The sequence below is a fragment of the Petaurus breviceps genome, unplaced genomic scaffold (genome assembly GCF_028583685.1).
Source record: "Petaurus breviceps papuanus isolate PSGF00001 unplaced genomic scaffold, PetGlider_PUasm1.0 84, whole genome shotgun sequence".
NCBI lineage: Eukaryota > Metazoa > Chordata > Mammalia > Diprotodontia > Petauridae > Petaurus > Petaurus breviceps.
Genome location: NW_027186645.1, coordinates 3,330,528 through 3,354,802, shown reverse-complemented (window position 1 = coordinate 3,354,802; position 24,275 = coordinate 3,330,528). Strand labels below are relative to the sequence as shown.

The 24,275-nt window shown below is 37.8% G+C and overlaps 1 protein-coding gene across 1 annotated transcript in view; it reads left to right on the top strand.

The window, feature by feature from the left end:
• The first annotated feature begins 1,305 nt into the window (after nucleotides 1-1,305).
• LAMB4 (laminin subunit beta 4) overlaps nucleotides 1,306-24,275 on the top strand; it is a 134,978-nt gene continuing 112,008 nt past the window's right edge. The window contains exons 1-4 of the mRNA XM_069107008.1: nucleotides 1,306-1,474; nucleotides 6,150-6,229; nucleotides 7,036-7,099; nucleotides 16,533-16,690. Coding sequence (XP_068963109.1) covers nucleotides 7,066-7,099; nucleotides 16,533-16,690 — 192 coding nt within the window. The 5' untranslated portion in view covers nucleotides 1,306-1,474; nucleotides 6,150-6,229; nucleotides 7,036-7,065. The remainder of the gene's footprint in view (nucleotides 1,475-6,149; nucleotides 6,230-7,035; nucleotides 7,100-16,532; nucleotides 16,691-24,275) is intronic.

The following is a 24,275-nucleotide window of genomic DNA, read 5'->3' as shown; positions in this document are numbered from 1 at the left end:
TCCCTTCCCCAAAATGGAAAGGACTGCCTCAGTAATTAATGAGTTCCCTCTCTCTGGAGGTTGCTAAGTGGCAATTAGACATTGTAAAAGGTATTCCTGCCTTATACCAGAATCAAATTGGTAACTTGAATCTTCTCTCATGCTTTTTCCACATGAATACATAAAGAATATGTTATTTCAATAGCAGGGATGAATCTCCCTCTGACACCAACAGGTCTCAACCCATCCATGACTTAGCAGTTAAGTTCTAGGGAGGTGCCTGAGGTCCACAAAGGTTCAATGACTTGCCTAGGATCACACATTGTCCAAGACGGGATTTGAAAAGCTGTGCAATACATTGAAAAATATGCTAGATTTGAAGTCAGAGGACCTGGGTTCAACTCCTGATTCTGATACACGACAGCTGGGTGACGTAGGAGATAGAATGCTGACCCTGGAGTCAGGAAGAACCGAATTCAAAGACAGCCTTAGTTATTTAGCTAGGTGACCCTGAGCAAATCCTTTAATCTTTTCCTACCTCCGTTTCCTCATCTGTAAAAAGGAGATCATTATAGCACCGACCTCCCAGGGTTATTGCAATGATAAAATTAGCCCTTTGCAAACCTGAAAGCACTATATAAATTCTGGCCGTCATCACCATCATTGTTATCATTATCTCAGGCTAGTCATTCAGCTTCTCTGATGTCAGTTTCCTCATCTATAAAGTGAGAGGACTAGATAAGATGGTCTCAGGTCACTTCCAGTTTTAAATCTCTGATCCTCTGAACCCAGGTTTTCCTGATTCCATGTTCCATAATGCATTCACTGTGCCTTACTATTTCTACACATACTAAATGCAGGTGCTTGGTGACCTGAACAGCAGTTAGAGCTATAGTCTGCAGCTCCTATAAGCCATGCTTGTTTCAGGAGACAGGAGTCATAGTCATTTAAATACGCTTATATATGCAAAGCTTGTAAGATGAGGCTGAGTCCCCCACCCCACCCCCCAGCACAGCAACCTAACCTTTAAGAGGGCATGCTTGTCACCAGAGGGTCAAATCACAATGCCAACCTTGCCCTGTTAAGCGATTCTTCCTCCATCATTCTACACTATTCGTGGAGCTGCAGCTGTCCTGGACCTTTTCTAAATGCTGTAGCAACATGATTATTTATTGCCACAATTCAGAGCGGCATCTCTCTTTTGTCTGTGCTTTGCAAAATCCAGGAGGTCAATGAATGACTTTTTCTACAAAACTACCTCTTGCTACCTCTGTTTGCAAAGTATATTCTCTGGAGCCTTAAATCCAAGGTGAATGACTTCATAAATCACTTTCCTGGCAGGTTTCAAAATACTTTTTTTTTTTCCCTGTACACCCAAATGCCTGGGGGTAAGCCTCTTCTGGTTAAACTAAAACTCTTGCTGATAGGTATGTCTTTACAGCGCTGAGTTCACTTCCTGGAGCTCTTCTGTAGATGCCTGAATCTCACCATTCAGGTAAGTTTCCTTATCTTTTCGAAGCAAATTGTGACATTGTAAATTTAACAGAGACATTGGCAAACACTGATTGTGGTGGGCCCCGAGAGTAGCCCAGCACAGTGGGTTACCATTAATCTTCTTTCAATTTATGGAAGGTCTAAACCCCAGATTAGCAAAATGCAGACAAAATTATAAATGTGGTTATTGTAGCTTAGCTCAATAGTCAACAGTAAAGCTTTTGCTGGCTACAGAAGGATTTCGATCTTGAATTAGCAAGATGCTGAGAATGTTCTTACACTTTATCTATTGAAACCTTAACAAGATTTCCAAATTATGCCATGTCCAAACAGGTAGTTTCACATTTTGTATATTAGGTAAGTGTCCTCAAACTTTCATTATTTTTGCCTCTTTACCACCCATGGCAATACAGTTATTGTCGGTTTGCTTTCTATATTGTGATTACCTTAATCCCATATGTTTAAAATATCATTCATATTTTAAGGTAAGCACATGTAAATATTCTTATTTGAAAAACTCACACAATTTAGTAAACCATTGCTTTGCCTTCTGGTTTTTTTATTATTTAAATGCTTTTGTGATAGGATAGCATTGAATTATCTCCTAATTTTCCTGATAGTTATGTCGTCAGATCAATTTGGAGAAAGTCCCTTAGAATTATCCCTGACAATAGGATGAATTATTACGGGTTAACTTCTTAACAATTATCCCAATTATCCCATTGCTCCTTCATACTCATTTATCATTTGAGAAAGCAGGACAGGCAATTCAGGCATTGGCACTGAATGTATTTTTCCCCCCTCCGGTATAGAAACATAACTTATTAAGTACTGTTCAGATACCTTGAGGCTATGAACTAGGAAGTTTGTTATTTAGATGCCCATGGTAACTCCATTTCTCTTAAACTCATGGAAATGGCTTTGACAGCAGTGGGGAAGATGACATTTTGAGAGATGTTGGCTGGTGTATGTGAGAATTCAAAAAGTCATTACCAAAGAAAAGACTGATCAGCATGAGTTCTATGTCTTTTTGCTAGCCTGGGTGACAACTATATAGCATTTTTTATGACAAGCTTTATCTAATTGTGTTTGCTAAGCAGTGGCATCCCTGGGGCTAGTACTGACCAAAAGTATCTATTTATTAGCTTTATTCGGTATATACACAAATATTCACATCCACATTGCCTACTGGATAACCCAATTAAGCATGCAAATAAAACCCAAACATAGAAGTGAATTTGACAAGAAAACAGACTGTTCTGGGAAATGCCAAACATGAGCTCATCTGCCCACAGATGGATGAAAACTGATTCTTTAGCTTTATGGATAGACAAAGGAAAGGTATACACGGGATTTACACATAGCTTCTAAAATTGGTTCTTAAGTGAATGTTTGTAAGGGCGGTTTACTGGTTACATAAGAACAGGGTGGATCTTAGATTTCAGGCTTCCAGGGAATTTCCAAATTCTAATTATAGTACCAGGTCTGGTTGGAGGCTACTTACCTTTAGAAGAATGGGGAGATCAGAGAGAAGGAAGGGAAGAAGGAAATAATAACAAGTGCTTTTCTCCCATCAATCACGTGAGATAAGTAAACCAAGTGCTATTATCCCCATTTTACAGATGAGAAAATTGAGGTTTACAGAAGTTTCATGATTTGCCCAGTATGAGAATTGCATTGAGTGATAAATCTAGGATTCAAACACAAGTACTCTAAGATCAATGTGCTTTCTACAATACTAGCAAATGTGAATTTTAAATGGTTGCTGATGTGCCTATAACAGAGTAGGCAGTTAATAAATGTTTGTTGATCGACTGTTGATTAAATTGAAGGTGAGAAGGCTGAGGGGTGCCTGATAGTTGTGTTTTTTTAATATGCAAAGTGTGCTAACTTTAATTTTTGCTGAGAAGAGAAGCAAGGGTAAAAGTGGACTTCCGTTGGAAGGGGTAGATCTTGGGCCAGATATTAAATATTAAAATATTTATCATTTATATTTATAATTAAATAATAATTATATTTATCATTAAATAACTACTATACGGAGCACTGTGTTAGGTTTTGGTGGAGATATAAAAATAGTAAAACCTGGGCCAGAGGTAAAATAACAAATACAAAAATAACTACAAAACAAAATAGAAGGAAAGCAAGTGCTCTCTGAGTTGTGAGGAATGAAAGGTTATGTATTACTTGGGGAAATCAGGGAAAACTAGGTCATGAGTAGCAGAAAGATATTCTTCCCAACAGTAATATCAGACCTACAAACAGAATGGAAGAACTGAGGAAAGAATAATAATTGATGTAAGCTCTCTCTTTATTTCTTCTTCCCCAACCTATCTCAGCTTTGATTTTATTGATTTATATAAGGGGAGAATTTTCTTTTATTTTGTATATCCTAAATTATCCAGATTCATTCAAATTCATTTGACTTTACTAACATCTGTCAGACAAAAGGGCACCAGTATTTTACCAAAAGTACTATACCAGTGTTTTACCGTCGAGTAGAAGTCACCTAGGTTGGGTTCCCAAAGGCTGTTCAAGGCCTCCCAAAATGGAAAAGCTTAGAGTACAATCCCAGCGATGGGCTGCAGATCTATTGTCTAAGTACGAGTCTTTGTCAAATATTAGCTAAGTTTAAAGAAGTTCACCACCTGATGGACTACAAACTGATGAAAAATGTTTGTCCTTTGAAGCAAAATTTACCAAGTTGAAGAGTATGACCTGGATTGGTGGAAGAAAGGCTATACCAGTGAATTACACTTCCTTGGGGTATTGAAGAGTTAAATAACTATCTCTCTGTCTACAAACTCAGTTAACTTGAATGAGATTGAAAGATTTGTTATGGACCATTAACACAGTTTGACTACACAGATGGACCATACAGCTGAGTCCCAGACATTAAAGTCTCTTGGCATATGCCCTGTTCTAACAGCTAATGGAGAATGAGACAGGTGAAATGTCTCTGTCCCGTAACTGCTTTTCTTACACACTATAGATGGTGGCCTAAGCAAAGTTGTAAATTCATCTTTGCTGGATGCATTTCATAAGAGAATTGATCTTCAAAGGTGTTGAAATGGATTAAGCACATTCATATCTATAGGTGAGGTCTGGGTTAAATAGTCTGCTAAAGTCTCTCCCAGCTCCATCAATTTAAGAAATTTCACATAAAGACTCGTGGATTTTTAGAGATGGAAATTATCTTAGAAATAATCTAACTCAGCTCCTTCACTTTACAGAGAAAACAGAGGCCCACAGAAGTAATTTGTTGAGAGTTGTATAGATAAGTAAGTGACAGAATAGGGTCATATAGCTAAATAAGTGGCTTGAATAATAACTAGTACTTATATAGCATTTTGCAGATTTTTACAGTGCTGTGCAGGCATTATTTCTTTTTTTTACCTCACAGTAATTCTCTGGAGCAGCAGTCTTTGTCCCCATTTTGCATATGAGGAAACTGAGACCTAGAAAGTTTAAGCAACTTTCCTGTGGTCACCTAGTTAATGAGGGTCCTGGGGGAATTTGAACCAGGGTTTTCCTGATTCTGCAGCTAGCCTACTAGACACTGTGACACAATGCCCAATTTTTATGATTCCAATACTATCGATCTTCCCACTAAACCAAATTGCTTCCCTTGTCCATTGTAAATTGGCCACTCAATTAATATTCTTTCTTCTATCTGGCATATTTGTTGAACAGTCCCAGAAAGTTACAAAAGGAAATGTCATTTATAGTGCAAAGGGAAATGGTAGATCACAGCAACAGGGCAGGAATCTGGGTACAGGCTAAGTTGTGTTTAGTAATGAGGCCTGTAGTCAGGAGTCTGGGAGCACAGCAAGGCCAAAGATGAAGGCAAGGTGAAGTTGGAAACCAGGGAAATAGTCAAGAGAGCATACATGAAGAAAACACTGAAACTAAAGAAACTGCTGCCTTAACCAGAAAGTCTTCTATGTGCTTCCCACTGGGGCTCAAGTTAATTCCCATGTATGTCTAATCATCTTCATAACTAGTAATTTTTGTACCTAGGACAAGGACCACACAATCAGTACTCAGGGCAAATGGAAAATAAAACAAAAAATACCCTTAGATGTGGGGGAGGCAAGAAGGGACTGTTTCTTGGGGAAAAGACAACCTCCAGGACAACAGGCCTAAGACTCAAGACCATGGCCAGAAACCCCCTCCCCCAAAGGGGACAAGAAGCTTTATATTTTAACTAATTGTCCTTAATAACTAAGCACTAAGGCCAGTTGTTTTTTTCCTACTTGGCAGCTAGGAAGCCTGATTACTGGGCAGAAGGAGAGGAATCTTAATTCCTATAGCAAACATGCATTTTTTAAAAGGGAGCTAAAAGAAAACAGGCTTGAAGTTAACTCTCTCCAAATCTTCAAAGTATCATCCCAGTGTTTGAGGTGGAAGGGACCTCAGGGATTGTCTGGTCCAGCTCTGATTTTATAGAGGAGGAGAGTGAAGCCCATGATCAGGAGTGAAGCTCTTACTGAAATTGAGGCGAGCTATGGAGACATCAAATATAGCCCCAGTAGAATAAACTCACCAACTGCCAAAGCAAGAAGAGACCTTAGAACCCCTTGTCATACAGAGGAGAAAAAAAAAACCCCGGAGTTAATGCCCACGCAGGGACTGGAACTTGACTCCTATTCCCATGTTCCGCCTTCCCCCCCCAGGTTGTTAAGGTATGATCTTCTATGATATGACCAAAGCTTACTCAGTATAATCGATCTGTCAATCAACCAATAAGCATTTGGTAAGTACCAGTTGTGTTCCAGTCACTATGCTACCTGCTGGGAAAACAAAGGCAAAAGCCAAATAGTATCTGCCCTCAAGGAGCCTGCATTCTATCATGTGACACAGACAACTATACACATATAAGTATATCCAAAATAAGCATAAGGCATCTGGTTAGGGTTGGTGAATGGGGTAACAAGAGGAGAAGAGGAGCTTAAGACCCAGCAGTTGCTACAAGTTGGGGGTGGGGGAGGAAGTTACTCCAGAAAGATCCGTGCTTTTACTCTCATGACTCACATGAACAAGTAGTAAGCCATACTTTCTTCTCCTCTCCCATTCCTCCCTTTTCCTCCCCTTCTCCTTCCCCCCCATCTCCTTCCCACTCCTTTCTCCTTTTCCTCTCCTCCCTTCTTTTCTTTTCTCTCAGCTCCCTCTCAACCACTTTGAGGAAGACAGCCTAGAAAACCTCCAGGGTGAGTAAGGGCCTGGGCCTGCTTCAAGCCTATGGCAAGGTAGGGGGCAAAGTTTCTATGCCCACCACCTTCACTAATCTTCCTCTCCATCTTTCACTCTTGGGGAACTGGATTTCATCCTCTCTCCCTCCCTTACAGTTGGGATTTGAACCCAGGTGTTCCTGACTCCAGGTCTAGAAATCTGTTTACTGCATAATGCAGCCTCCTAGGCAGGGAGCATATCTATTGGATTGACTTGGCAGGACAATCACACCATTGACACCTTGGATGCTTAGTAAACATTATGCAAGCATGACAGTGATTGACTATGGCAGTGACTGATTCTAACCTTAAGTTTTCTGTCACCTAGCAGCATTTGTAATCATCTTTTGGGGACAAAAGAATGAAATTTCAGCTGACCTTTTTTATGCACCTCGGTAAGTACAAAGATTACTTTCAAAGCTCATTTCTCTGGTTTTCCCCACAGTGCCTCAAATCATTTAGGAGAAATTTCCAAATTTCCCTGCATTTTTCTCTAATCTACATGGTTTTTATATGACTGCCCAACTGTGTAATTATTTCAGATAGTTGGAAACTCTATGCAACTATGATCACTATCAAAACAGCAATTCCTGGCAGTCTGTGGTCAGCCCCTTTGAATCACTGATTTGTAAATATAATGTGTTTAAAAATTTTAAAAATAAATGTTTAAAAAAATTGTTTTAAGTGATTGTCCCGATATTGGCGATTTGGTAAAGTTTTGATAGTGGGGAAGCAAACTGTCTTCTTCAGGTAAATGTATACTTTGTGTTGAGGTGTTGAGTTCACTGTGCTTCTGTTTATTTTTTTTAAAGTTCAATAACATGGGCGGCTAGGTGGCATAGTGAATAGAGTACCCACCCTAGAGTCAGGAGGACCTGAGTTCAAATGCGGCCTCAAACACTTAACACAAAAACTAGCCGTGTGACCTTGGGTAAGTCACTTAACCCCAATTGTCCTCCAAAAAGCAAAAAAAAAAAGTTCAGTAACATTTACATCAGTCATTGTGAAGGATATTTTCCAGAATTGCTCCCATTGATCTCAAATTTTCTGTAACATCAATCAATACCATCCCTCTACTATTTTATAACTACAACAGTACCTATAATAACTGATATCCTATGCTAAATAATTCCATTTTTCACTGCACACACAAACATGCAAACATACCCATGATCATCAAGTTCTGAGAATTAAAGTGTCCTTAATTTCACCATTTCCCAGTTTTCATCCAACCATTATTCCCTAGTTACAAGTGCCAGATGCTTAATGAAAAGTATCAGCCCAATATTCCTAGCAATTAAGCAGTTGTGTGGCATAGTGTATAAAATGCTGAACATGGAATCAGGACATGAATTTTAAATCTGCCTTAGATGCTTATTAGCTCTGTGACTCCAGGCAAGTCACTTAACCTCTTTCTACCTCACTCTCCTCATCTGTAAAATGGTTATAATAACAATATCAGGCTTGTTATAAGGATCAAATTAGAAAACATATAAAGCAAACAATTTATAAACTTGAAAGTATTACTTAAATGCTGGCTGTTGGTGGTGCTGGTAGTAATAGTAAATACTAGCAATAGTAGTAGTTGTTATGATAATGGAGTGGTAGTAAACAGTAGTGGTAGTGGTACTACTAGTAGTAGTAAGGCACCTTGCTTACAAAACTGTGTTTTCGTTCCTTCCCAAAGCTCCCTGATACCTTCTGAATGTCCACAAGACATCAAGGTCTGGCTTATAACCCTGTAACCATAATAGAGCCTTCTACTTATAGCCTATCCCCAGGGTAATTTCAGGAACTTTGTGATAGTTCACAGATTATGAGCTTCCAAGACAAAGAAAAAATGATGTAAGCAATCATCAGCCTTGGCATTTAAGAGATCATTGGTCTTCCTTCCTTTGTAACTCATATTACTCAATTGTCTTCCTCTCCCCCCCAGCTCCTCTCTTACCTTTGTCTCACATAAAGAGGTAACAATTCTCCTGGCCAAGGATTATCCCTCTATATGCATAAGTGATTCCATTCCATCCCATTTTCTCCAGCAGATTGTCTCATCTGTCATCCCCTCTCTCACTTTTCTTTAATCTCTCCCTATCTACTGCCTACAAACACATTCTTGTCTCCCTCATCCTCAAAACCCTTCGCTTTGCCAAATTAACTTTGTAAATTCATGATTTAAAAACAATGCAAATACATGAGATAAATTCAGTATAACAGTAGGAGGAAATTATTTGCAGTAGTGATTAGTAGATGGGTATTATTCATTACATGCTATACTCAATTTTCACATTGCTAAAGGAGTACATGTATTAAAGAATGTCTTAAAATCAATTTTATTAGTGCTTTTTATTTTATATTACAGTCATTTCTGGAAATACTCCCCTTTCTTCTCAGGTTCAGATTTGAACCCTCTTATACGTAAGAAAATTTGTCCAAAATATTGAAATTACATGTGTAAGACTCTAACCTAGTAGTTCCCTGACACTGTTCTCAGAGGAAGGCAGTAGGTTTCATTATTTGTTCACAGGACCAATTTTTAAATTAATCAGGGTCTAGTTCGCAATTAGTGATCTCTTCATTTATATTATCACTATAGTTATTTTGTTTATTGAGTTTTTTTTTGGTTCTAGTCATTTCATTTGCAATGGTTCACACAAAATCTGACATTTTGCTAACTCTTATTCATCATTTCTTACTATAAAATTATATACAATTACATTCTTATAATATAGTTTATTTAGCCATCTCCTTCAATTGACTGATACATATTCAATTGACTGATACACAGAACAGTTTCCAGTTCTTTATCACCACAAAAAAAATGCTACTATGAATATTTGGGATATGGACCTTTGTTTGTCTTTGACTTCCTTGGGTTATATCCCCAGTAATGTAATTGCTAGATCAACTAATACTAAAAATGTAGCCCATGTGTTGAAATTTGAACCCTCTAAATTTCAGTGCTCTGGGTCAAAGTCCAAGTCACCTCACCCTCATTATTATTCTGCTCCCAGACAATTAAATATCCATCTAAATACTTAAATAAAAATGGTAGTGGGGAATTTGCCATTCTCTGGGGGAAGTTTCTGGATTCTTTTACAAAAAAAACTGGAAAATTTTGTTCAGTCAGAAATAAATTGAATACTGAAATAGTTCATTTGTCCTACATTTTGACAAGTTCATAGCTGTAGCCTTGCCAAGAAAAATGAAAATAAAGTGCAGACGAAGCAATAAAAAATTTAAATATACTAGGCCCCCTTGGCTTTTGAGAAACTGGATGAAAAGCAAAAGCTTCATTTATTACCTAGCAATACATTTTGTTCTATGAGGAAAGTTAATGTGTTATGTGTTTCTGAAGTAAGCTGCAGAGAGATAGCCATAATTTTGTGTGTTTCACTTTGTTTCATGAAAATTAAGAATTAAAACAGACATACTTACAAAATATGTAAATTCATATATTTTAATTTCTTTTATTTTACAAAAGGGTTCACCACTATGTGCTTTTAAATAATTACCTCTTCTAAGTCCATTTATTGAAGTACTTGATATTTTAAAACACCAACAAGACAGTTCAGATGCAATTATTTGGTAGCACTCTATGCTCTAGGTAAAATCCAAGTCATTGCTGACATTGAAAAATAAAAAGCCAAATGCTTGTTTTAAAAAAATCTGCACGGAAAAGTCATGACTGAGCCTATGTCCGGGCTTGAAGCTTTCACTACCTATGTTCACTTCTTCCCCAGCCCCCATCCCAAACAACATCACATAACAGTATTTCACGTAAACACTTGTAAACTCATGTAAATAATGTCTCCAGTTTTCATCATGACCCTGGTATAGTTTCATTTCTGAGGCACAAACATTTTTATCAGAGCAAGTTTGGCCAAGCCAAGTTATAAAAACAGGCAAAGCCTCAAAGGCTCCCATTCCAGCAGAAGAATTCAGGATGAAACTTGCCTAAAAGGGCAAAACCCTGGAAGGGAAGACTTACATAATCTAAATGCAGCAATAATCCATTTGCTTTGCCTGAATCTTTTTTAATAGCCCTGTCCAAATGGATCTCCCACCCCAACTCCTAGCTGCTAGCTTAATGTGTACTAAGTGCTCACTCAGGACAATGAAAGGAGACCCAGGTTAGAACTGGCTCACAGATGAAGGCACAATGCAAAGGAGTGGTCATTTATGACAGCACAAACAAGATGGGAAAATTCAGTAAGAAGAGAAGATTGCACTGATTCTGAATAAAGATAAGGTGAACGTTCTTCATATCCTTCAATCTCAAAAAATCAAGTATAAATCTGTAATAAAAAAAATTTAGGGAGAAGATGAAAAATAGAAAGTTCAGCCCATTAGGCTGCAATTTTGGAAATAGGGATTAGAGGCAACTCAATTTAATAAACAAGTATTGATTTAATATCTACTATGTACCAGGTACTATGGTAGCCATAATGTAAAGAATGGTGGACTTTGACTCAAAAAGATCTGGATTCAAATGCTACCTCTGACACTTATTAGCAATGTGACAAATCACTGAATTGTTATGTGCCTCAGAGAACTTCTTTGGGACTTCTAGTAAGTCATATCTTGTTGATGGAGAAATTGAACAAAGCTATCAAGAAGATGTTAATGTGTAGAAAATACCCATTTGTGTGTATGTATTGTTTTGCAATCATTAATTTTCAACATGAATTCACTTACACATGGAATTAGAATACCTCAGTGTCAATTTGTTTTTTACTCTTGAAGCTACAAAGAAAAAGCATCTTGTTTCACACTCTTAATTCCTCTATGCAACTAGCTACCCTATTCTACTCACCTGCTCAGAGCACCATTCCCCATAAAATTGGAGGACTCTGCAAGTAATATAAAAGGTACATTGTCACATAGACCAAAACTCAGAATTAAAATAGTTTGTTATGGCCATGTGATCTTTGCCCTTTTCACTGTTTTTTTTTTTTAGTCATTTCCAACTTCTCTTGACGCCATTTGGGGATTTTCTGGGCAAAGATACTGGAGTGGTTTGCCATTTCCCCTTCCAGTTCATTTTACAGATGAGGAAACTGAGGCAAACAAGGTTAAGTGACTTGATCCAGGCTCACAAAACTAGTGTCTGAGGCCAGATTTGAACTCACAAGCCTTCCTGACTTCATGACTGTCACTCTATCCACTGTGCCACCTAACTGCTGATTTTTGTCATACAGTTTGGGTTTGCTCAATTTCCTGAGGTTATCTTATCTTCTTTAAGTTTCTATGCTTACTACCCAGGTTATTTACCATCAGGTGAATGGTATTGCCTTGATTGTAGATTGATGACATGAACAGTAGGACGGCATGGTAGACAATAAAGGTCATTAGACACAGATTAGAGAATCTGTGTAATCTTTGACAAATCACTTAACTTCAGATCTAAATTTCCTCATCTATAAAATAATGGGACTGAACTATATGCCTTCTAAAGTTCCTTTGAATGCCAGATCTCTGCTCCATAAGCATGTTTAATTAGGATGAAAATAGTAGCATGCTTTTCCATATACGCATGTATTTTTAAGTAAAAATATAGGTTTTTGTTTAAATAAGCATAATAATTAAGATAGTTAGAACCAAAGGACTGTTGAACCTTAAATATCTAATCCAATCTCTTCCTCTCATTGATGAGGAAGCAAAGGCCCATAGAACTTGAATGCTGCCCAAGGTCATTGAGTTATTTCAAAGATGTCATTTTAAGCAAGAATATAAGAAATATGAACATCTAAGTGTCATCACAAATATTTACTTTCAATAACTACTTAATCTAATTCTGGTTGATTCTCAGTGGTTTCATCAATTCTCATGGGTTTAATGATCATCTCTATGCAAGTGATTTCCAGATCTATATATCTAGCCCTAGCTTCTCTCCTGAGCTCTGGTACTGCAGCACAGCCATCTACAGGACATTTCCAGCTAGATGTCCTGTAGACATCTCAAACTCAATATATACAAAGCAGAAGTGATCATATTCCCTCTCAATCCCACCCCTTGTGTTAATTTCTCTATTTTTGTCTAGTCACCCAAATTTTTGACATCAGAACCATTTTAACTCTTCACTTTCCCTTGCCCCTGTGTCCAGTCAGTTGACTGGTCTTGTTGAATCTGCCTCCATGATATCTCCTGCATACATCCCCTTCTCTCCACTCAAAGGACTAACATCCTAGTTCAGATAAACATTCCCCTCCACTTGGATCATTAAAATAGGAAGGAAGAAAACAAGCATTTTCAAAGTCCCTGCTTTGTGCCGGATATTGTGCTAAGCATTTTACAATAGTATCATATTTGATTTTTACAACAACCCCAGGAAGAAGGTGTTTTCATTATCACCATTTTACAGTTGAGTAAACTGGGTAAACATGGTCATTCCTGGTAAACTAAGTAAGACAAAAATTAAGTGACTTGTCCAGAGAAACATGACTGGATGTTAACTCATTTCTTCCTGACTCCAGGCCTGCCTCAGGTCTCTCCCCTCTTGGATTCACCTTCCACCCAGTGGAAGTCAGGAGACTTTCCAAGTGATGTTCCTAAGGCACAAGTGTGATCATATTAATTAGCAAATTTCAGTCGTTCCCTGTTGCTTCTAGCATCCAATATAAACTTGTCTTTTGGATATTTAAAGGGCATCACAACCTAACTCCATCCTACCTTCTTACTGTTCTTCTCCCATGACATTTCCTCTCCCATCTCTTCATCTTTGCACAGGTTGCATCCCATGCCTGGAATACCCTCCTCGCTTAGAATCTTAGAATTCTTAGAATCTTAGAATTCTCTTAGAATCCCTAAGTTCCTTCAAAACTCAGATCAAATGCCATCCCCTTGAAGAAGTCTTTCCTCATTCCTTCCTCCCCCCCCATCCCTGCTGCTAGAGCTTTTCTGTCCATTGAAATTGCTTTGTATTTACTTTATATGTGATTTGCACAGTATCTACTATATGTTCTATTTCCCCTGAGGACATAAACTATTTGGATTTTTTTATCTTTGTATTCACATTGCCTATCATAGTGCCAGACATATAATAGGTGATTGATAAGTGTTTAATGATTAGTTGATTTTCTTTCTGACATATCAGAAGGACGAGACACTCAAATTTTTTTATAATTTTACTATAATTTATCATAATTTCTTGCATCTTTGCAAGGTACTTTTTTTTTAGCTTTTTGGAGGGTGGAAGGCAGGGCAATTGGGGTTAAGTGATTTGCCCAAGGTCACACAGCTAGTAAGTGTTAAGTGTCTGAGGCCACATTTGAACTCAGATCCTCCTGACTCCAGGGCCAGTGCTCTATTCACTGTGCCACCACCTAGCTGCCCCTGCAAGGTACTTTAAATACAAATTTTAAAAGCAGGAATAATTATACATTAAAATAAAAATTTTCATCCTACAATTTTCATCATACAAAGTGATTGCAAGTTGCAGAATTAACAGAAATTATACATTTTCATCATACAATATCTATTTTCTTTACCCTGTGGATAAAAAAAAACACTGCATCAAATTGATACAACTTGGTCCTTCAAGGTAATCTTAAATTCTCCAAGCAAATTTCTAATTTACCCAGAACATTTTATTGTAACTGAAAGCTAACATTTCAAGCTATGACTTTAGGGATTTAGAACAACTTGTCACCAAAAACCATTTTATGTACTTTTCTCCAGCCTTTGAACTTTCTTAGCCAGGGAAAAATCTTGAACTGTATAGCTATAATTTGTCAGGGAAAGGCCATATTTGCATTCCAAGTTCTTTGCTAATATCTACTGTTTTATTTGCCCTTTATGAAAAAGCAGAAAAAAATTATAGTCATGAGGCACATGTGCACAACAGCAATATAATGAATACCTTCAATTTTCTTTTTTCATTCTGTAGCTTCTAAATTGTTCTACGTTACCCACTTCCCTCATATCTCAGTAAAATAACAATATGGTCTTCAGTAATAATGTACCAAGGTCAGTTAGTGGCTCAGTGGATAGAATGTCAAGCCTAAAGTCTAGAAGACTCATCTCCCTGAGTTCAAATCTGGCCACTTACTAACTTTGTGACCCTGGGCAACTAACTTAACCTTGTTTGCCTCAGTTCCTCATCTGTAAAATGAGCTGGAGAAGGAAATGGCAAACCACTCCAGTATCTCTGCCAAGAAAACCCCAAATGGAGTCACAAAGAGTCAGATTCAACTGAACAACAGCAACGATGTACAATTACCCATTTCTTTTTTTTTTTTTTTTTGCTCTTTGGAGGGCAATTGAGGTTGTGACTTGCCCAAGGTCACACAGCTAGTTTTTTTTTTGTGTTAAGTGTCTGAGACCCAATTTGAACTCAGGTCCTCCTGACTCCAGGGCCAGTGCTCTATTCACTGCACCACCTAGCTGCCCCACAATTACCCATTTCTGATTTTTAAAAGGATCTTCTCTATTTTTCAGAACACATTATTTTTAAACATATTTAAGTAGAATATAGGTTTAGGAACAAACATGCAAAACAATCCCTTATAGTTTAACACTTCAAGTGAAGATGGCGATATTGGTTCCCAATTCTCTTACCTCAATAATAAAGGAATCCTTTTGTGGCAATAGTATTGGGCTGTATGTGAATCAACAAAAAATATAGACTAAGCCCTATATAGCTTTTACTTGATGCACTTTTCTGATTCAGGGAATGTGAGTGTACCCATGGTATACCTGAGTCTGTAATAAACCAATGTATAAATGGATCCTATTTGTCTATTTCAGGAGAAAACTATAATCAATTTTAGAATTATAAGCTCCTTAAGAGTAGAGATTATTTCATTGTCTGTGTTACTATCACCAGAACCTAATACAGTGCCTGGAACATAGTGGGTGTCTAATAAATGCTTTGATTAGAGGTAGATAGATGGCTCAGAGGATAGAGTGCTGGGCCTAGAAACAGGAATATCTGAGTTCAGATCCCATCTCAGACACTTACTAGCTGTGTGACTCTGGTAATGCCCTTAACTTTTCTTTGCCTTAATCTGCTGGCAAAAGAAATGGCAAACTACCGCAGTATCTTTGCCAAGAAAACCCCATGAACAGTATGGGCCATGCAGTTATGAAGAGTCAGACATGACTCAACAACAACAAATAAATGTTTACTTACTGATAATACACACACCAACAACTTGGATAACAGATGGGATTAAATATCTCCTGACATCTCAGGGTGATTTTTCAGTCGTTTCAGTTGCGTCTGACTCTTTGGGACCCCATTTGGGGTTTTCTTGACAAAGATACTAGAATGGTTTGCCAATTCTTTCTCCAACTCATTTTTACAGATGAGTAACTGAGGCAAACAGGGTTGTTACTTGCCAAGGGTCACACAATTAGTAAGTGTCTGAGGTGAGATTTGAACTCAGAAAGAAGAGTCTTCCTGACTCTAGGCCCAGCATTCTATCTGCTGTGTCACCTAACTTCCCTAAGATCTCTGTATTAGTCCCCATTCATCTTCCTACAGTGATACTAAAGGACTAATTCCCAATTGATCAAGATTTAACTGTTGAGTAAAAATAGCTTTAAAAAGAAGCAGTCTTCTAAAAAGACCTGGGCGGCCAGGTGGCTCAGTGAGTAAGAGCACCGGCTCCAGTGTCAGGATGACCTGGAGATCAAATCTGGGCTCAGATACTCAGCACCACACCCAGAAATAACTGGCCGTATAACCTTGAGCAAGTTACTTAACCCCAATTGCTTAAAAAAAAAAAAAGCAGTCTATTAATATCACGTATTAACTAGCTAGACCTTCAGACTATTCTATCCATCAGCCTATGTTCTGTTTACAGCTTTATTTCTTTTGGGTTCAAGTGCTGTTTAGCCTCTCAAAAACTCAGGATGGCTGCAGCAATGGCTCTTGTCATCCCAGCGTTGGTGATCTCCTAGTGGGTCGCAGTGCCCAGCTTACAGCCTCCTCTACTTGTGGATTGGATGGACCACAGAAATATTGCATCATAGGCTACTTGGAGGTAGGTGGATTCTTATTTATTTGTGGAGAACTTATTAGTGAAATGGAGAGTTTTTCCAGGATTCCTAAAGACATCATAGAGAAGACAAAAGTAAACAATGCAATCTTCATTCAAGTGGAAAGTAAACGTTGCCAGGAAACATCAAACTGTAATACAGCCTTGATTAACCAGAATGCTTGAGAATGAAATCATGAGATGAAAGATTTAGAGTTTAGAAGGGCCTGAGAGTTTCAACCCAACCACAATATTTTATTTAATTTTTTTAGTTTTGTTTTAACATCATAAAGATTTACACATTACCGTCTTCATGAGATGTCTTCTTAAGACAAAGTAAAAAGTTAAGTAAAATTAATAATACAATGACCTCATCTGAAAGTTCTCTATTTTTTTTAAGTTAACAGAAATCTACTTATTTTCTCTCTTCTTCTCCTCCTCTCACCCTGTTGAAGAAAAGGAGGAAAATCAAATTTCTTATAACAAATATTCATAGTCAAGTAAAACAAATCCTACCATTGGCTGTACAGAAAACTGTTTGTCTCATTCTGCTCGCTGAATCTGTCACCCCTCTGTAATGGATATCATCAGTTGTCTGAAATCACAAATAGTCATTGTATTGATCATAGTTCTTATAAGCTTTCAAAGTTGTTTGTTTTTACAAGGTTGTATAATTGTTCTCTTGGTTGTGTTCATTTCATTCTTCGTCAATTCACTGAAGTCCTCAAAATTGTTCATTTTTATATCATTTTTATTATAAAATTGTTCTTCTGATTTTGCTTACTTCACTCTACATCAATTCATGTAAGTCTTCCCATGCATTTTCAAAATCATCTATTTTCCCATTTCTTAAAGTACAATAATAGTCTATCACATTCATCTACCACAGCCTATTCAGCCTTTCCTCAATTGTTAGACAACTTCTCAGTTTCCAGTTTTTTGTCATCACAAAAAAAAATGTTGCTCTAAATATTTTTGTACACATAGGACCTTTTCTTTTCTCTCTGAACTCTTTGGAATACAGCCCTACTACCTATTGTATACCTCAGTCAAAAGGAATGAACTGTTCAGTGACTTTCTGTTTATAACTCCAAATTTTCTTTCCTGAATAGCTCTACCGATAGTACATCAATGTACCTGTTTTCCCACAGCCCTTCCAACATTTTAATATTTCTTTTTTATCACCTTTGTCATTCTATGGGCACAAGGTGGAATCTCAGAATTGCTTTAATTTGCATTCCTTTAATTAATAATGATTTGGAGTATTTTTCTGTAGCTATAAATAGCCTGAGTTTCTTCCCTTGAGAACTGTCTATTTGTCAATTAGTGAATGGTTCTTTTTCTTATAAATTGTAGTCTGTTTCCTATATATCTACGCTCTGATTTTTCTACAACACTCCTTCCTGATGGTCTTCTCAATTCCTATTTCTGGTTCCACTCCCCTAAGTGGACTTGAAAATCTTTTTCATGCTAGTCCTTATTGAAAATTCTTCTAAAATCCACTGCTCCACTTTACTATCTTAGTGAGCCCAACATGAATGATCTTGTAGTGCCTCTGGGTCATCATGATGAATTTTAGTTCTCTGTAGCCTTTGCTCTGATTACCTTCCATGTACTCTACATATATCTTGTATGTACCTAGTTATTTCCATGTTCTTTTCTCCCATTAGGATATGAGTTCCTTCAAGTCAGAGACTGTTTTTACCTTTCATTGTATCCCCAGTGCTTAGCACAATTAGTAAATTAACTTAGTAAATTCAAAATTCTTGTTGACTGACTGGTTATATAGCACCACCATGGAGATGTGAAAGATTAGATTTACTGTATACCATATTGGAAGGTCTTTTTTGCTCTATGCCTTTCTATTTTGTTTTGTTTTGCTTTACTTTGCTTAATTTTTGTTTTTGGCAGTTAGGTGAACCAATGGATAGAGTGCCCAGGCCTGCAGTCAGGAAGACTCATCTTCCTGAGTTCAAATCAGCCTCAGACACTTACTAGTTGTGTGACCCTGGGCAAGTCACTTAACCCTGCTTGCCTCAGTTTCCTCATGTATAAAATGTGTTGGAGAAAAAAATGGAAAACCACTTCAATATCTTTGCCAAGAAAACCTCAAATGGAATCATGAAGAGTCAGAAACAACTGAAAAATTACTCAAATGAGTTTCTTTTGTTTTGTCCAATACATCTCTAACAAGAGTTTTTTCTCATCATTTATCCCCTTTCTCCAAAAAAAAGAGTTCAAGAAAAACAAAAACCAGTCAATTAGATAGGCAAAGGAAAGGTCAATCACTTGAGCAAGCATTCCTGAGGTGCTTACCATCACGCACTGTCCTAGGTGTTGAGGATATGAAGGCAAAAATGAAACTCTCCCTACCCTTCAGGAGATTATGTTCTGTCAGAAGTAAAGACATATATAATATGTGCAAAATATGTACAAAACAAATGCAAGATGGGGATGGTATTAATATGTGGGAATATTAGGAAAGGTGGCACTTGAACTGAGGTATTTTTTTTAACAGTTTTTAATATCTTTTTTTTAACATTACCACAGTTTTTCCTAATATACCTTCCTCTCCCAAAGAGTCATCCCTTATAAAAAATAGAATTCTTTTTTTTTTGCTTTTTGAAGGGCAATTGGGGTTCAGTGACTTGCCCAAAGTCACATGGCTAGTTTTTGTGCTAAGTGTCTGAGGTAGGATTTGAACTCAGAACCTCTTGACTCCAGGCTGGTGCTCTATTCACTGCGCCACCTAGCTGCCCTAAAAAATGAAATTCTTTAAAATTTTTATTTATTTATTTTTAATTTTCAACATTCACTTTTATAAGATTTTTAGTTCTAAATTTTCCTTCTCCCTCTCCTCTATCTACAATGTGATATAGGCTATACATGTACAAGTATATTATACATATTTCCACATTAGTCATGTCATGAAAGAAGAATCAGAACAAAAGGGGAAAAAAACACGAGAAAGAAAAAACAAAAAAAAATGAGATAGAAAATAGTATGTTTCAATCTCCATTCAGATTCCATAGTTCTTTCTCTGGATGTTTATAGCATTTTTCGTCATGAGTCTTTTGGAATTGTCTTAGATCATTGTATTGGTGAGAAGAGCTAAGTCTAAATCATTGCAGTGTTGTTGTTACTGTGTACAATGTTCTCCTGGCTCTGCTCACTTCACTCAACATCAGTTCATTTAAGTCTTTCCAGGTTTTTCTGAAATCCACCTGACTTGAGCCGAGTTTCAAACTAGGGATTCTAAGAGACAAAGGAAAGGAGAGAGTGCTTTCCAAACATTTCCAGCCAATCTAAAGGTATAGAGACAAGAGATGGAGTGTTTCATCTGAGGAACAGGAAGGAGGCCAGGTTGGCAGGACCATAGAGTACATTAAGAGGACTAATAGACAATGAGGCTGTAAAGGTAGATTGTGAAAGGCTTTAAATGTTAGAGTTTCTATTTGACCCTAAAGATAGTAGGGTGTGACATGATCAGACCTGTGTTTTAGAAATATCACTGGCAGCTGGCTAAAGGTTGGCTTAGACAAGGTGCTCAAGGGATATTTGAGGAGGGAGGGAACACTTTCAGATGGAGAGATTGGAGAAGTCTAAACTGAACTGAATCAGTAATTGAGTTTCCATAGTAGTTAGAATTCAGTAGTAACAGATTGCTTTGCTGTGCCTGTTTTTTCATCTAACATCAGAAGCATTTAACATCACAGAAGGTATTCTTCTAAAACAGAGCTTTGATTTGATCATCTTTATTCCATTTACATAAAGGGTGTTTTTTGTTTGTTTGTTTGCTTTTTGGAGGGCAATTGGGGTTAAGTGACTTGCCCAAGGTCACACGGCTACTAAGTGTTAAGTGTCTGAGGACAGATTTGAACTCAGGTCCTCTTGACTCCAGGGCTGGTGCTCTATTCACTGTGCCACCTAGCCGCCCCAAGGGTGTTTTTTTTTAATCAAACACATTTATTGGACCCTAGCGAAACAGCAAGAATTCATATTTCTAAAGCTCCTTAAAGTTTATAAACTACTTTCCCCACAAAAGTTCCATGATACAGGTAGTACAAAGATTATTATCCTCATTTTACAGATGAATAACTAAAGCTCAGGAGAATTTAAATGTCTTGCCCAAGATCACACAGCTAGAAAATGTTTAAGCCAGGAATTGAATACAGATCTTCTGGCTCTAGGACCAGTATACTTTCTACCACACAACAATATTTGGATAATTTTTTAGTTTGGCATGAATCACTTATTAAGTTTCTATGGTTCTTCACTCCTATTGTGAGTTCCCCCATTACCAGAACTCTTCAAATGGAGTCTGATTGATTACCTATCAGAGATATATAGAAAGATTTGGGGGGCAGAGATTGGACCACTCAATCATAAGTAGCTAAGACAAGGGTTGTTCATTCATTTTTCTTCATGAACACTTTTTTCCAGCACAGTCATTTTATGGGGGAGGCGAGGGGGGGGGGGGGGGGAGGGGGACGGGGGCGGGGAAGAGAGAGAGAGAGAGAGAGAGAAGATGGAAAGTAGTTTCAGAGGGGAGAATACTAGCAGGGTGCACTGCTAGGACCAGCAGGAGTTGGGGGAATTCAACCTTTATCAAGTTTTGGTGATAGGAATGTACACTTTCTATCTGATAGAATAATAATAATAATAATAGCTGGCATTTATATAGTGCTTTAAAGTTTATAAATGCTTTACATATAGTATAATGTTTGAGCCTCACAATAACCCTACAGATAAGTACTATAGATATAGTTATACCTATATTCTCCAAGGAGAAAAAGTGGATTGTGGTGATCATACAGCTAGGAAATGATTCTTGCTCTTTCTGACTCCAATTTCAGAATTCTATTCATTAAGGTTTGTTGCTTTCTGTCAAAGTCCCAATCCCCCATTGGCACAAAGTATCAAGAGGTAGCAATGGCCCAGCTCCTGAAAACAGCTTTGGAAATTAAAAACGTTTTTTCTTGTATTTCCCTTTGAAGTAACGTGTAATTTGTATATTGTTCCCAGAAATTATGGGCAACTTAAACTCTCACTTTCTCTGTCTCTGTCTGTCTCACACACACACACACACACACACACACACACACACAATTCCATAAGGATGATGCACATATCCAGAAAAGACGGTAATCTATGCCAGATGCTGAAAGTTTCCTATTTATGAGTCTATAAACACAAACCATTCTCATAACAAATGAACAGTCCTAACTGTTTAACTTAGAAACCCTGGACTTCAGAAACCAGAACCTTCAAATTGCTATAAGCCAGAAATTAGGGTTTGTTGTGGTTGACAAAGAACTCTACAGACCCAAAGAATGGGAGAAAAGATTTGACTTGTTGTGGGACAGAGCACAGAATTATAGGCTTCAGCAACAAATGGAATCTGACAGCTGGTATAATACAGACAAGCATTTGCTTGTCTTTCTCAGAACAGGAGGACTGTTTATGTACACTGCCGTTATATAAAGTTAAGGCTATTAGTTCCTACCTGAGTTTCTTATCATTTTAGTCATTGACATAATTTTAACTCTTGGTAAATATAATAAGTTTGGGAAAATGGAGAGCAATTCAATGTACTCCATGTGCCCTAGGCTATGTTTTGCCCAAAGTTCCCCAAAAGAACCTCTGGGTACCTAGTTTATCCCCCTGACTACAACATTATTCTGTCTTCATTAGAGTTGTCTCCTGACAGGTTGGACTTCTAGGTTATTCTTGAAGATGACCAGAGTAGCTATTATATTCCTCATTGTTTATCCTCTTGTGCAGTCTACACACATACCACTCAACTTCCTTTAAGTAGTCCAAGGGGGGTGTGTGTGTCTGTGAACCCATGAACATGTGTGTTTGAGTATTGACCAAGAACACAAAAATTCATTATGACAAATCTATAACAGTGAAAAAATTTCAAAACCTCACTATACCCCCAAGTGGGATTGAAGACAAACCACAACCAAATAAAGCAAAGCCACATAGAGGAAGATGCTCTATTTCAGGGATCTTTAATTTTTTATGTGTTGTGGACCCCTTTCTGGTGACACCTACAGACCCCTTCTCAGAATCGTTTCTTTTTTTTTTTTAAGCAATCAGGGTTAAGTAACTTGCTCAAGGTTACATGGCCAGTTATTTCTGGATGTGGTGCTAAGTATCTGAGCCCGGATTTGATCCCCAGGTCATCCCGACACTGGAGCCAGTGCTCTTACTCGCTGTGCTACCTGGCCGCCCCATAGAATCATGTTTCTTAATGCATAAAAAAATAGATAGGATTACCAAGGAAGCCAATTATAATGAAGTACAGTTATCAAAATATTTTCTAAAAATAAGTTCATGAACCCCAAGTTAAGGACCCCAATTCTACTTGATAAAATAAGGGTGAAATGTTTTAATTCTATTCCATGGATTTCCTCCTCTACTCCCAGACTGTTTTCCTAGCTCCATACCCACATTTGCCATGTTACCCAAGAATTACGAAGCTCCAGGTCTTGGTTAGGTTTTTAAGAGCATGGTTGTGATTATGAACTCAGTAAGGTGGAGGGAAAGAGGCAAGAAAGAATTATTATTCTGGTTGTTTTCCCCTATTATATCACGAGCCTGTTGTTCAGTAACAGTGGAAAAGTAAACCATCGTGGCTTTATCTACTTGCCTTAGCATCCAGTCAATTGATCCATCTGAACTAGTACCCTTGCAGGAATTTGCAAATAGACTACATGCATAAAGTCATGAGCTGTTCAAAGAAACTTCCCTCATCACTTTACCATGTATCATTTAGTGTGCTTCCTTTCTCTTTCCATTTTTTTTTTTTTGGCCATGTGCTTTTCAAAATTAATGGTGGCATGTACATGTGTCTCTCACATGCCATAATCTTCCCTCTGCATCTTCCCCTAAGAAGTGCTTGTCAAGACCTGAAAATTCAGAGGGAGCAGATTTGGTGCAAGATGGAAAAAATGTGTTGCCACAGTGATGACTCCTATTCATGATGTAAATATTTTAAAACACCTTTTTGCTATGGTGGCATTATTGCCCTTTGTAATTACCAAGAATGCTAGCAATATGTTAGGTATACTTAGTGCCAGACATGGAGCCAGGTATAGCCCGGGGCTCTTACAGTCTGAATAGGTAAGGAGTCACCCACAGAATGGTAGAGTTGAGGGGGAGGGGATCTTGCTCCCTCTCTTTCTCTCTCTCTCTCTCTCTCTCTCTCTCTCCCTCTCTCCCTCTCTCACCCTCCCTCCCTCTCTCTTTCTTTCCCTCCCTCCCTCTCTCCCTCCCTTCCCCCCTACTGTGCACTGGGAGCAGAGTAAAATGGAACCCATGACGGGACCAGAGGCTACCTGTGTATGATCTCATACCTTCCTAAATGGCTTAAGGCAATCACAGCAACTCTATGAAATGGAATATGGGCAAGAAGGAAGCCGATATGATTACTGGGAAACTCTCTACTTTAAAGCAGATTTCTATTACTGTTACTGATTGAAAAGTGATAGTGCCTAGATCAGGGGTAGGGAACCTGCAGCATTGAGGCCACATGTGGACCTCTAGATCCTCAACTTCGACCCTTCAGTTGAATCCAAACTTC